This window comes from Struthio camelus, chromosome 3 (genome assembly GCF_040807025.1).
Source record: "Struthio camelus isolate bStrCam1 chromosome 3, bStrCam1.hap1, whole genome shotgun sequence".
Lineage (NCBI taxonomy): Eukaryota > Metazoa > Chordata > Aves > Struthioniformes > Struthionidae > Struthio > Struthio camelus.
Genome location: NC_090944.1, coordinates 121,568,472 through 121,580,537, shown reverse-complemented (window position 1 = coordinate 121,580,537; position 12,066 = coordinate 121,568,472). Strand labels below are relative to the sequence as shown.

The following is a 12,066-nucleotide window of genomic DNA, read 5'->3' as shown; positions in this document are numbered from 1 at the left end:
TTAATTTTGGACTTTCAAAAGTTTTAATGAAGAAAACAAAAATAAAAACTGTACCGTACAGCTCCAGCATACGGCTTCCTATAATGCCGGTCTCAGCTGTTTAACAGCCACAGAGGTACAAGCACAGTGTTAGGGCTCTGCAACTAACTTTTATCCCAGCCTCTCCTCCAAACACTCTGGACCAAGAGCGTGAAAGAGGTGAAACAGAATTCCTAGAAATAACCACAGTGGAGTTAGCGTTGATGGAAAGCTGATTGCAGTCTTGGTCCAAGAAGGAATTATATTCAAATCATGTTGTCTTCCTGACGAACTACTAGGAAAATATAGGTGTTTTCCTCATAACACCTTAATCAGCAATGTTTTAGGTATTAATATAAGATCAATTTTCAGAATTCTTTAGTAAATGTTGAAACAAACAAGATAGATCTTCTTTTGTCTAATGCTGAAAGGCAGTCCACAATTTATCTCTGTAAAAATGTATGTTCTAAAAAACATGTTCTTTGCAAGGTAATAATATTACAGAAATTATTTTTCTGCAGTAAGTATCACAAAAAACAAACTTCACAGAGACTCAGCCCCTGGGAAGTACAGCAACATTCGTCTGAAGAGGACGTAGCAGGAGGGCATTATGCAGTTCTTAGAAAATCTATTTAGGTGATCAACACAAAGAAGTATTTTTTGTACCACCCCATGACAGTCTTAAAAATTAAATGACATACAGCTATTGGTTTCTATCATCCACTTTCACCTATCTCTCCTCTGATGAGCAAAAATGGGAAAAAAAGCAAACTCAAAAAGCAACAGAACTAACAATAGCAATGTCAGTACTGACATTTCTGGAAACTTCACGAAGAAACGCCACTGCTTTTCTACGGGATGATGTCATGTGAAGCAACTTTCCACACCATTACAGACACTCACCTGAAACTCAGTGCACTCAGACAGAGCAGTATGTGTAGTCTGGGAAGAAGAAGCAACCCTTCTCACTACCCTCTCCTCCTCATGCCTCTGGACTTCCAGGTTAAGAGCCTGATCTTACAAGCATAAGTCAATTGCTGCATAAGAGTCAGTAGAATTCAAACTTTTTTTGGATTATTTTTACTGATTCTGAATTATTCAGTTAGGAAAGACAGCACATTTCCTGAAAGATCCTGTAGAGCTTTTATTTTACTAGAATTAGGGTCTGATTCTCCCATTTTATTAATAATGAATATTATCTTTGCATCACAAGACTGTAACTGATCGTAAAGCAAAGTACTATTCATCGTAATTGTCCTCTAGACACCCATTGTACAAATGCTGATGTGTTTGTATGGATGTTTCTGTTGTCACCTTTGGCTACAGATGAAGAATCAGGATAAGCTTCTAAAGAAACTACAATATTAAGATACAGTTCTTCACCCCATGTCTCCTCACTAATTCTGTGATTTTCTATAAACTTATTTGTAAAAAGAAGGTACGTATTATGCTTTGGAACACAGCATAAAGTCGGTGACCTCCATAAAGGCTGTGTGTGTTCTCTTAATTACAGGAAGACATCACTGTGAGTAGTCTACCTTATCTGCCTTTAAGCAACATTAAGCCCTTTCTCTAAACGAAATCACAAAAAAATCAGATCTTTTCACTTTAAGACCTTGTGCACTGTGCCATAGATTAAAAGCAATCTGTGACTTATACACCTCCATAGCACTGGTGCATACATAACATCTACACTGGCAAAATACACCATTTCACAATTTGTAGTGGCAGCAACTGCAAAAACGATTCCATTGAATACACCTCCCACTTTTTCGGTAAAACTAATTTTTCCTTTGTATGATAGAGTCCCTTAAATGTAAAACGAAAGTAGTCACAAAACTTTATTCATATAATATGGCTCATAAGAATGCATTAAATTAAAAAAAAAAGGATGATGACGCTTTTAAATATCTGAATATATGAAAAGTCTTTTCTCTATATATGTTCCCAGATGAATACTAGAGTCAGAATCAGCAGGTTATTTAATTCGCCCTAGATCTTCTCTGCCTTCATATTCCCACTCGTATAATAAGTTCAGAATCAGCAGGTTATTCGGTTTGCCCTAATTCAAAACTTGAGTCAATGGGACTTCAAACTGATTCCAAAGGAAAATGAAAACAGAATTTGGTTTTCTTTTGCTATCCATGAGATGCCAGATTTGCTGCTTATTAAGACCCAGCTAAATAGTTCCAGGTTTATAAGCAACTCCATAAAATTACAGAAATCTAAAATCCTATTATATAGTCCTGTTTTTACAGAAAGCTGCCAGCATACTCTGTCTCTTATTTCTTTGTAAGCTCAAACAAGGCTTGGGCCACCTTCCCCTTTCCCTCAAATACCTCATTCAAAAGCAAAGAGCAAAGAGCATCCAAAAGCAACATGGTATTTCAACAAATACCATGTTGAAAATGATATGATCATTAAGTGGGAGCCAGAGTTCTCCACTGTCCTCAGACAATAAATCTTTGATCCTTCTTCAGCAATGAGAATGGCTTTTGTACAGGTGCCATAACATTGCAAAGGGATTGTTACAACCATGAGAAGAGCTGAACTGTCAAGGGAAATCTATTTGGCAGTTGGCAATTTACATCATTTCCAATATCTAGCGAGACTAATGGAAGGCATGTAACTGCAAGCCAGTTTTACACAAGAAAAAGGAATATTCTGAGTACTCAGGTATGGATAGAAAGGCTGTAGAAATGATGGCAACCTCAAAGTGGGCTGGTAAGTATCAGTTCTATCGACTGAAGAGGCTGTACTGTGGTAGAGAGAGTTTCACGTTTTGACTGCACAAGTGGCGATCCTAATAGAAATGTTGATCTTTCCTGGCTGACAACCAGGAAGAAAATCCTCCCAAAACTCCGTGTACGGAGTGTCACTAATTTAACTGTACAGACGGAGAAACAAAACAAGAAATGGTGGGAACTGACTTGGGTCACAGAGAAAGCAATGTTATTTCAAAATCATATGCTTTCTCCTACTTCATTCATTGCCATGGGTATTATGTGCACCACAGTGCTCATTGGTTCTACTGAGCGCTCCGAGGTCCAAGAGAACGGCTGGACACTAGCGTGAACCCATCACATACAACTACGTTTTAGTTTGGCAGAAGAGAATCTGTGCTTCTGAAAGACTGACTTTGACAGATATAACAATATAATTGGACTAGAAAAGTCAGGCACCATCACCAGAGTACAGAAGGAGAAAGTGTCAGTTGGGAAAGTGCTCATCTTTGTGGGATGCTAAATTATTTTGTAAAAGATTAAACAACGATCCCAGAAGTGAATAACTACAATAACTAGTAGAATAACTTTAAAAAGGTATTAGAGACATAACATGTAGCCTGATTTTTGCCAGTTAATTCTATATATTTGTCACATTCTAACAAACAATTTCTAGAAGGAACAGTACTTGAGCCTTTACTATCTACTCCTTCGGTGCAACACGGTACACAACACTTCAGTATGCCCTTCGCTATTCTGCAGAACAATGCTTTTATAAAGGTGTACAATTTTTGATGAAAGTGCAGTAAACGAGACAAAGTATTTTTCCAGAAGCTGGTATGGTTTCATGTTTTCTGAAAGCAACATCAAGCTTTCCGAAAGAAAAAGCATTGCCATTAATTTCAACAAGAGTGTGATGAACCCTTTTGTTTCAAATTACCGGCCAATTTTGATTTTGATATGTTTATGAAAAGAATCATGAAACCTCGGAGCTGCATATGTTGAAGTTAGCCTCTACTTAAAATTATTTATGTTAAGAACTGTTTTTATTTCCCAGTCTGTTTCCCCATTGCCATCCATCAGCTCAGTAATGATGATGGGATAAAATTATATGTTCTGTATTCTAAATGTTTTCCCCACAACTCCTTGGCTAGCATCTACAGTAAAAAGATTCCTAGGGAGCTTTCCATTTAAGCGGTAGCCAACCTGCAGCTGAGAAAAGGTCAAGTGCATTTGGTCCAAAATGGCTGTAAGCCTTGAAGTATAATTATATTAAAATATAGACAATTTCATTATATAATTTTGAAATTTTGACTATATGACCAATCTGACACAAGCTCACAGGCTATTAGAAGTAAATTCTAGCATATTAGCCTCCTATAATTTACAATATAGACTCAAAATTGACATGGGCCCTGCATCTTTGCAGAGGGAAGCAGCAACCTCACTATATCCAATATTATTGATTTGGAGTACTAAGATGAATGCTATATGCGTAAGTGGTCTTTTGGAAGTATTTCAATATCAGCATTTTGAAAGGATTAGCAGTGTTCAACAAGTAGCCTTCTTAGAAGATAATATAAAATAGACTGTCAGTTCCTAATTACCAGCGACACAGTATTTAAATTGCCGTAATTTCACATGAGGCAGATATTGAAATCAATATCTTATAATGCAAAATCCTGGCAAACAAAATAATATATCAAATTGCATTAGGAAAATAAAGCAAAATTCTGCCTTAAACTGACGTAAGGTTTATATTTATATACAACTGAATGTAAGGGGCACTGATTTAGAATATTTTGAAAGACTCTGGGGTTATTTGACTATCTGCCATAAAAGTTCTACCCTGCCAAAAAATTCCACTATTTAAAAATATTAAATAATATTAAAGCTTTTTTACTTAAACTAAATTGAATCATTCTGTAAACAGAAGAGAACCTTAGTGTAACCTCCAGTGGATTCCTATCCCTCCTCCTAAATCAACATCACCCCAGTGGCCATTGGCAGTGATAAGGAATTCAGCGTGCAGAACAAATACAAATCATGTAATAGAGATGCATATTGTAGATAAAGAGTCTGAAGTGCAAATCAAAAGCAAAGTTTTGCTCACAGCATTTGTTATCCCATAGTATATTTGCCTAACTATTTATTCAAGAAGGATAAAGGCAAGGGTGATTACTCTTGTAAAATTGACTATGTGCAATGACTTCAGTGGCACGTATATCGCAAACAATAATCAATGTCAAAATATGTTTGTATGTTTTATCCAAGGCATGAAAGAACTGAAAGAATTAAAAGATTAAAAATACCAAAAACGGCCAACTATTGGATGACCTTCTAAAGAGTTAACATGAAGAAGAAAATGTGCACAACAAAGATTTATGCAACATATTCGGAACCCAAACAAACTAATTAAATGCTGGCTAGCCTGAGACATCTGGAATTTGCTTCCTTAAAAAATCATTTTCACAGCTCAGACCATAGCTGGAATCAACTACTGAATATCTGGCAAGGAAGAATATCTCTTACAGTGAACAGCTGCATGAGCAGTCCTCATTTTTTCCACAAAACAGAAGCTCAGTAGGACAGTTAAACATGTTCTAAAGAGGAACACTTTGAATTCACAGAATAATTGTCTCTAGTAGTCACTACGAAAAGACAATACTGAGGCATGAAGGCCAGCAGTATTTCATAAGGATAAAATTTGCTGTATGTAATTTTTTCTAACAGTTACAGATATAGGAAAGCATAAGCGCATGAAGTGACAAGAAGCTAGGGTCAATGAGAAACTTCTCCCAAATCAAAGCGTGTTATGTGTTTTTTATTTCCGCTTTCAGAGGTATCTGGCTGCTTCTAAGACAGGATATTGGATAAGAATTTTTTTTTTATGTAAATGTAGATGAAAACAAAATTACATGTGTACATTCTGTCTAAAGCCAGAGGGTCACTATTTTATTAGGGTAATTTAATACTTAAAAATAGTTTTTTATTCTGAAATTTTAACACAAGGAGAAAAATGGGAAGAGATTATGAAGGCTCACTGATCTGAATGGCATATTTTCCTTACTTTACAGAACTCTGACTTACTTTACCAAAAAGGCTGATTTTAAAGATCAGTCCTTTTAATGAGCAGTTCACCCTATTGTAAATTCAAACCATACCAATTCCATTCATTTCAAGGAATAATATCTTTTTCATTGAATATAAGATTGTGATGGGTGTAAAACCTTTATCAGAAAATTAATATGGTAATCAGGGTACATTTTAATGTAAGCCAAACTTCTAACGAAATGTATCATGATTGTGTGTATTTTTCCTTCTACTAAGCCACTATTATGATTTGAAAGAATATTCCCTTGCATGTTTCAGTACTAAATACAGATTTTACTTCCAGTTTTAGAAGAATCTTGTACTGCCTTTATTCATAAGCATATGGACTAATAGACCACAAAACTTCTATGGATCGTATTTTTCTATGCTATAGGTTGCACACCCTTGATACCCAAGCAAAACTCCTCTCCTTTTTCTGTAATTCATGCCAAAGCTCCCACTGAAGAGAGCTTAGGTGCTACTCAAACAAACAGCATGACTGAACGCAATACATAGGATTCTTTGGTAGCTTAAGTTGTTTTTACACTGGTGTAATTCAGATAACATAAATGAAGCCACTCCTGATTTAGACGAGCACAAGGAGATTTAAGCCTACTGGGAATAACTTATATTACTATGGATTTTTCAAAGTAACACTTGGGGAAATTTTAGTCGTATAAGAAATCTTTTCTTCAGGAAAAATTAAAGAGATTTTCACAGGTGCAAATCTGAGAATTTTTTTTCCTGAAAATAAAACAAATGCTGTGAAAAACTGCATCATAAGGCTTAAAACAGTGATTCTTTAAATCAGTTATTTATAATGTCTCAAATGGGCAAATCAGGATAGAAAATTTTGGAAATGTCATTATTATTATTATTATTGCTTTTTAATGTCCTCATCATATTATGCAACTCTGTGCTCTGTCAAATTGTAGAGAGGCAGAAGAACACCAAATCCAAACAAAAGCAAAAAAAAAAAATCTCCAAGGAAAATAGAATTTAATGACTACTTTTCACTTAAAAGGGAAAAAAAAGTATCATCTGGACACAATTTGAGATAAAAACGTAAAGTTTGGGGTTTTTTCACATCTAAACCCTTTCTAGCCAAAACGCAAAACAAGACAAAGCCTGAAAACTCAAAAGACCTCCCCAGCTCATTGCACTCCAAGACCCTGATCCTCTTTTTTTCAGGAATGGCAAACTCCCAGTGAATTTTAGTGGGGAATTTACATCTTCCAGGAACAAAAGATCAAAACTTAACAGCATAATTTCCAAGTTTACTATAAAGAATTAAATATCAATAGCCAGGGTTTATTTCCTGGCAGACATATTAGTTGTACTTGTCCTTTTGCCTTTTCTATTTCTTAGAAGATTGAATCGTGATTTACAAACTAGTTTAACATCTTTGTAGCACGTACGAGTAGCTACTAATCCTTTCATCAAAACCTGACTGATCTGACTTTCAGTTATTACCTTTTCTCAATCAACAAATATAAACTGCAGCCCTAGTTCCATTATATTGCGATCAGTGGAAATGTTGCCTTCTATGTCTAATGAAACCAGAATCTGAATATTTTATGATTCTTTTTTGAAAAGGTATACTAAAACTATATGTCTTGCTTTTATTTTATAAGGCTTCTTCATGGTGTTTGAATGAAGCCTAGATTTTACCCTCATTTGGGGGATTCTAAATATTATTTTGTACGTCATCTTCTTATGAGTTCTAACTGAAATTATATTTATATGTGTGTGTATGTGTGTATATATCATATGTAAAAGATATAATTTCACTAACATTCAAACATGTGTTGCTCAAAAATAGTTATTAATCTTATTAATTCTGTTATTTAAAGATAAGATTTCCTCCTCCTCTTCATTTTACATGCTATTATATAAACTATTTCATATAAATATTATGCATTCAAAAATCACTTTAAATAAATAAATTATGATTTAATGTACAGTATATATTAATGCATCATAATGTATAAATGACCACTGTTGCTTTAACCAACTGCTACAACTCTTAATTCTCTTTTTGGTTTATAATAGGGCCTAACTCAAAGATGTTAAGACAACTCAGTATTTTACACACACCTATATATTATGTAGTGCCACATACTGAAATTTTACATTCAAATAATAAATAAATATGACCTTAGGCTAGTACCTAAGATATTTCATTTTACAGTTTCTTGGACTGCGTGCTATTGAAGGGATAAGTTTATTATTTTCTGAAACTACCATTTGCTCTCTCTTTATTAAAAGCATATTTTAAAATGTAAAAGGTTTGATTTTTTTAACAAATGGCAGATGAAAGATAAACGGCTGATAAAGTAAACAGGATGCAGAATGACTGTAGCATTTGAGTATTGACACTAAGGACAGAAGGTGTTACATAATAAAGCACAGTCACAAATGATGTTTTTTTTTTTTACAGCGAGTGAAATTGGATAGAAATGAGAAAGGCAAATTATTCAGCCATAAATACCATGCAGCCACTCAGTGAGGACATTCATTTGGCCTACGTATCACCTTTTTTATATCTACATCCTTTACATCTTACGCTTACGTCTCTGGTCTCAATTTTCTTTGGTCTCAAGATTATAATTTCCTTGATATATTTTGTCTTCGTTCGTTCGTATACCTTTAAATTCTGCTCTAGGCACACAACATACGTGCGCTTCTGCGCTGAAGTAGCTGCAAGCAGGGGCACGTTTACCAGCAAAACAATAAAAAAGGGTCCTGCATGCATCTGCAAAGTAACTGCTCGCGCTCCTTCCGATCGCCAAGAACAAGGGGGACTGAATATGAATCACATTTTACTCAGCGATTTATCTGCAGATGGGATTCAGGAAACCGCTGTTTCTCTGAACTCTCTCTTCCTTGGTGTAACTGTTCGGCAATCTTGCGGTCTTGGAGTATATACTTCCCCTTTTCCCTTTTATATTCTGCCCGCATGACGGGCATTGTAAATCGCTGAATACATCGCAAAGCAGCATCGTTCACGTTTGTGTCACACCATAATCCTCCGTTTAATCCCCCCTCCTCCCCAGCAGCAACGAAGGAATTCACAAATAAGTCCCGGGCTTGATTTCAGCGATGTAACCGAGGCAAGTACCAACACCGGGCGGACGCTGGGTCCGCCCTGCCCTACGAAAGTGAACCCACATCGTCTTCGCGCTCCGCCCAGTTGAATTTTTCCCGGCGTCGCTTCCCCTTCTCGCCCAAATTAATTGCCGCCGCCCGCTCGCTAGCCTCCGCCGGCCCCCCGCCCGCCTCGCCGGGCAAGGCCCTGGCCGCCGGCCCCTCTCGCCGCCGCTGCCAGGACAACCCCGAAGCGCCCACCGACATCCTCCTCCTCCTCCCTGCCAGCCTCACGGAGAGCCCTGCTCTGACGCGGAGAAGCTCGGGGACGGCGGCGCGGGGGCCGGGGCGTAACGGGGCAGCGGGGACGAGGCGGGAGGGCAGGGGAAGGGAGGCACGGGCCGAGGGGAGAAATTCACTCCGACGGATGAAACTCCGTGCAGCTGCCGCCCGCCGCCCGCCCCTCCGCCGCGAAGCCGGGGAGCGGGAGGGCGAGCGGGAATGGCGCCTTACCTTCGCTGCAGTCCTTGCCCCGAAAGCCCGTCTGGGAGCAGTCGCAGACGGCCTGGTCGTTGAGCACCGAGCAGACGCCCCCGTTGAGGCAGACGTCCTCCCGGGCGCACAGGCGGCTCTGCTCGTCGTCCAGCCGCACCTCCTGGCTCTCCACGGGTGACGCCTGCGTGTAGTTGACTCTGACGTCCGTTATCCAGCCCTTGAAGGGCTCCCGGTCCTTCACGGAGGACAGCGTCAGCTTTAGCGTGGCCGACCGCAGCTCCGGCGGGAGCCCGCCTAGGAAGAGGCCGCTGAACACAGTCATGTCCCGCCGCTTGGACTTCACCTCCACCCACTTGGCCTCGGCCTGGTCGATGATGAGCGTCGTGTTCTTGAAATGGCGGCGGATGACCACGGCGTGCCAGCGGTTGTCGTTCACCGGCGTGTCGGACAGCAGCGTGGCCGGCTCGGCGCAGAAGATGGAGAAGCTGAGCTGCAGCCGCCCGCCCTGGGTGAGGATGAGCTCCAGGAAGTCGCAGAAGCCCTCGTCGTCGAAGTAGAGCACCAGGCCGCTGGAGCTGCGCGTCTTCATGTTGAAGCTCATCTCGCTCTCGCAGCAGGCGTTCCACTTGGGGAAACGGGTCCACTGGCCCTCGGCCCCCGGGAACTCCAGCCCGCTGCCCAGCTCGGCCCAGCAGCCCAGCAGCAGGGCCAGCCACAGCAGCAGGCAGCCCCCGCGCCGCACCAGCGCCGCCCCCATCCTGCGCGGCCGGGGGCGGGCGAGCGGGGCGGCAGGGCCGGCGGGGGGCGGCGCGGGGGCTCCGGGGGCGGACAGGGTAAAATCTTGCCGGGCGCCGCCCGTGCCCGCGCTGCTGCTGCTGCCTGGCTGGGAGGCTAAAGAGCCGCCTGCCCCCGCCCCGGGCGCTGGGGGCGTCGCGGGGGCCTCCCCGGGGCAAAGGGGCCGGGTGGGCACGCGTGGAGGCGCCGGCAGATGTATTCACTGGTCAGCCGGGACTGGCGAAAGGTGTCTGGCGGCGGGTGAGTCAGCAGAAATTTGGCCAAAAGCCCACATTACCAAGGCGGGAGGAAAACAAACATTAAGGGGACCAAACTCTTCTCCAAGCGGCTCCACCAGCTCAGCAAGACCGTAGCGATATCCCAGTGCGAGCGGGCGGGCGGGCGTGTGCGCGCGCTCCTGTTTTACATCCCAGCCACCAGCTGTAGTTTCCCAGGAAGCCAATTACGGATCCCAGCGCTGCCTTCCTAGGACAGATCCTCCTGTCAGCTCATGGACGGCCTGCCATGGTGCTAGAGCAGCGTCAGCAGACGACAGGACTCATCGCTCACGGTTTCCTGAGCTGCCTCAATCCCAATGGGGTTGAAACCCAGAAGCTGTCAAACAGCCGAGTGGCTACTTGACATGCAGAGCCTGACAGCCCCTCTTCTGTTTGCTTGCAAAAGGCCAGAACTAAGATCCGGCGGTTGGATTTCCCGTATTGTTTGGGTTTTTAATCTGCAAGGAATTGAGACAAAATAATAAGGCATCACAACTAGTAACAAGTCAAAGCATAAAACTGATCGAGAGCCTACATTTATGGGTAATTTTTCGTTTGAACTGTAGTTCGGCGTTAGGCAAATAAACTGCTGCTGTAATGTAATGTAAATGCTGAGAAATCATCATATCTTGCAGTGCTAAACTTAAGTCTTAACCTATATGCTTGCACTAGAGTACATTTTTATGGTATAATCTATACGTAAACTACTTACCCTCCCAAAACTTTCAAATATTTTAGTAGCATATTTTATTATTATATCACTGATGTAAAAAAGAAAAGGGCCCTGAAGAGATGTTGTTCCTTCTGCACTTTATTTTATCTTATTTATGGAAATATCAGTGCCAGTGAAACTATGGGGTCCTGTTAATGCAGATGATGCTACTAAGCCTGGTTCTAGTTCTTTCTAATACAGCTAAAAAACATATAAAGTAGACTGAGCTCCCAGCAAGGACCGGCAGGCTTAGCGTAGACATGGCATACCTAGTGGCTTACTTTCGTGGGGGAGGGAGAACTGCAGTGGTTTCTTAGAAATGGTTTCTTTTCGAAAATTTCAAACTGTTTTTTCCTCTGCCACCTGGTTCCTTTTGCTGCTGAAATTCTCTGTTACGGCTGGGAAAATCCAATTCAAGTCAGCTCTGATGCTGATATTATTCACAACGCAGATCAGCTGATGCCAGGTGTTAGTCCTCTGAAATGTGGTGCAGTATTGCATGTACGTACACTCAAGTTTCCCTTATTTAAGAGGACCAACTCCCCATTTGAAGAAAATATATATATGCCACAGTTCACTCTGTTCCTCTCTGCTTCCAAAGCGTTTCAGCACAGCTTAAGGGTGCCCCTCTCTCTTCTTCTCCCCCTTGGTCCTCATACCTTTTCTGGAAGGTGTGGATTAGCGGCTCACTCCTGACGGAGGAGAAGATCTGACACCTCCCTCACCCGTTGCTTCCCCTTCACCTCCCTCCCGCCTGCTAGCCAGCAGCACTTAGGTAGGCAGAATATCACGTCCAAAGCTGCTGCCAGGCCCTTTGCTGGGTGCGTGTGCGTGTGTGCGTGTGCGTGTGGGGGGGTGGGAGAGGCGGCAGGGACGAGCCTGCTAG

General features: G+C 41.4%; 1 protein-coding gene across 33 annotated transcripts in view; it reads right to left on the bottom strand.

Annotated features, from left to right (window-relative positions):
* Window positions 1–10,188, bottom strand: part of NRXN1 (neurexin 1) — a 726,764-nt gene extending 716,576 nt beyond the window's left edge. For all 33 annotated transcript variants that reach the window (XM_068939986.1, XM_068939987.1, XM_068940005.1 and 30 more), the window contains exon 1: window positions 9,435–10,188. In XM_068939986.1, coding sequence (XP_068796087.1) covers window positions 9,435–10,173 — 739 coding nt within the window. In that variant the 5' untranslated portion in view covers window positions 10,174–10,188. The remainder of the gene's footprint in view (window positions 1–9,434) is intronic.
* Between the last annotated feature and the right edge of the window lie 1,878 nt (window positions 10,189–12,066).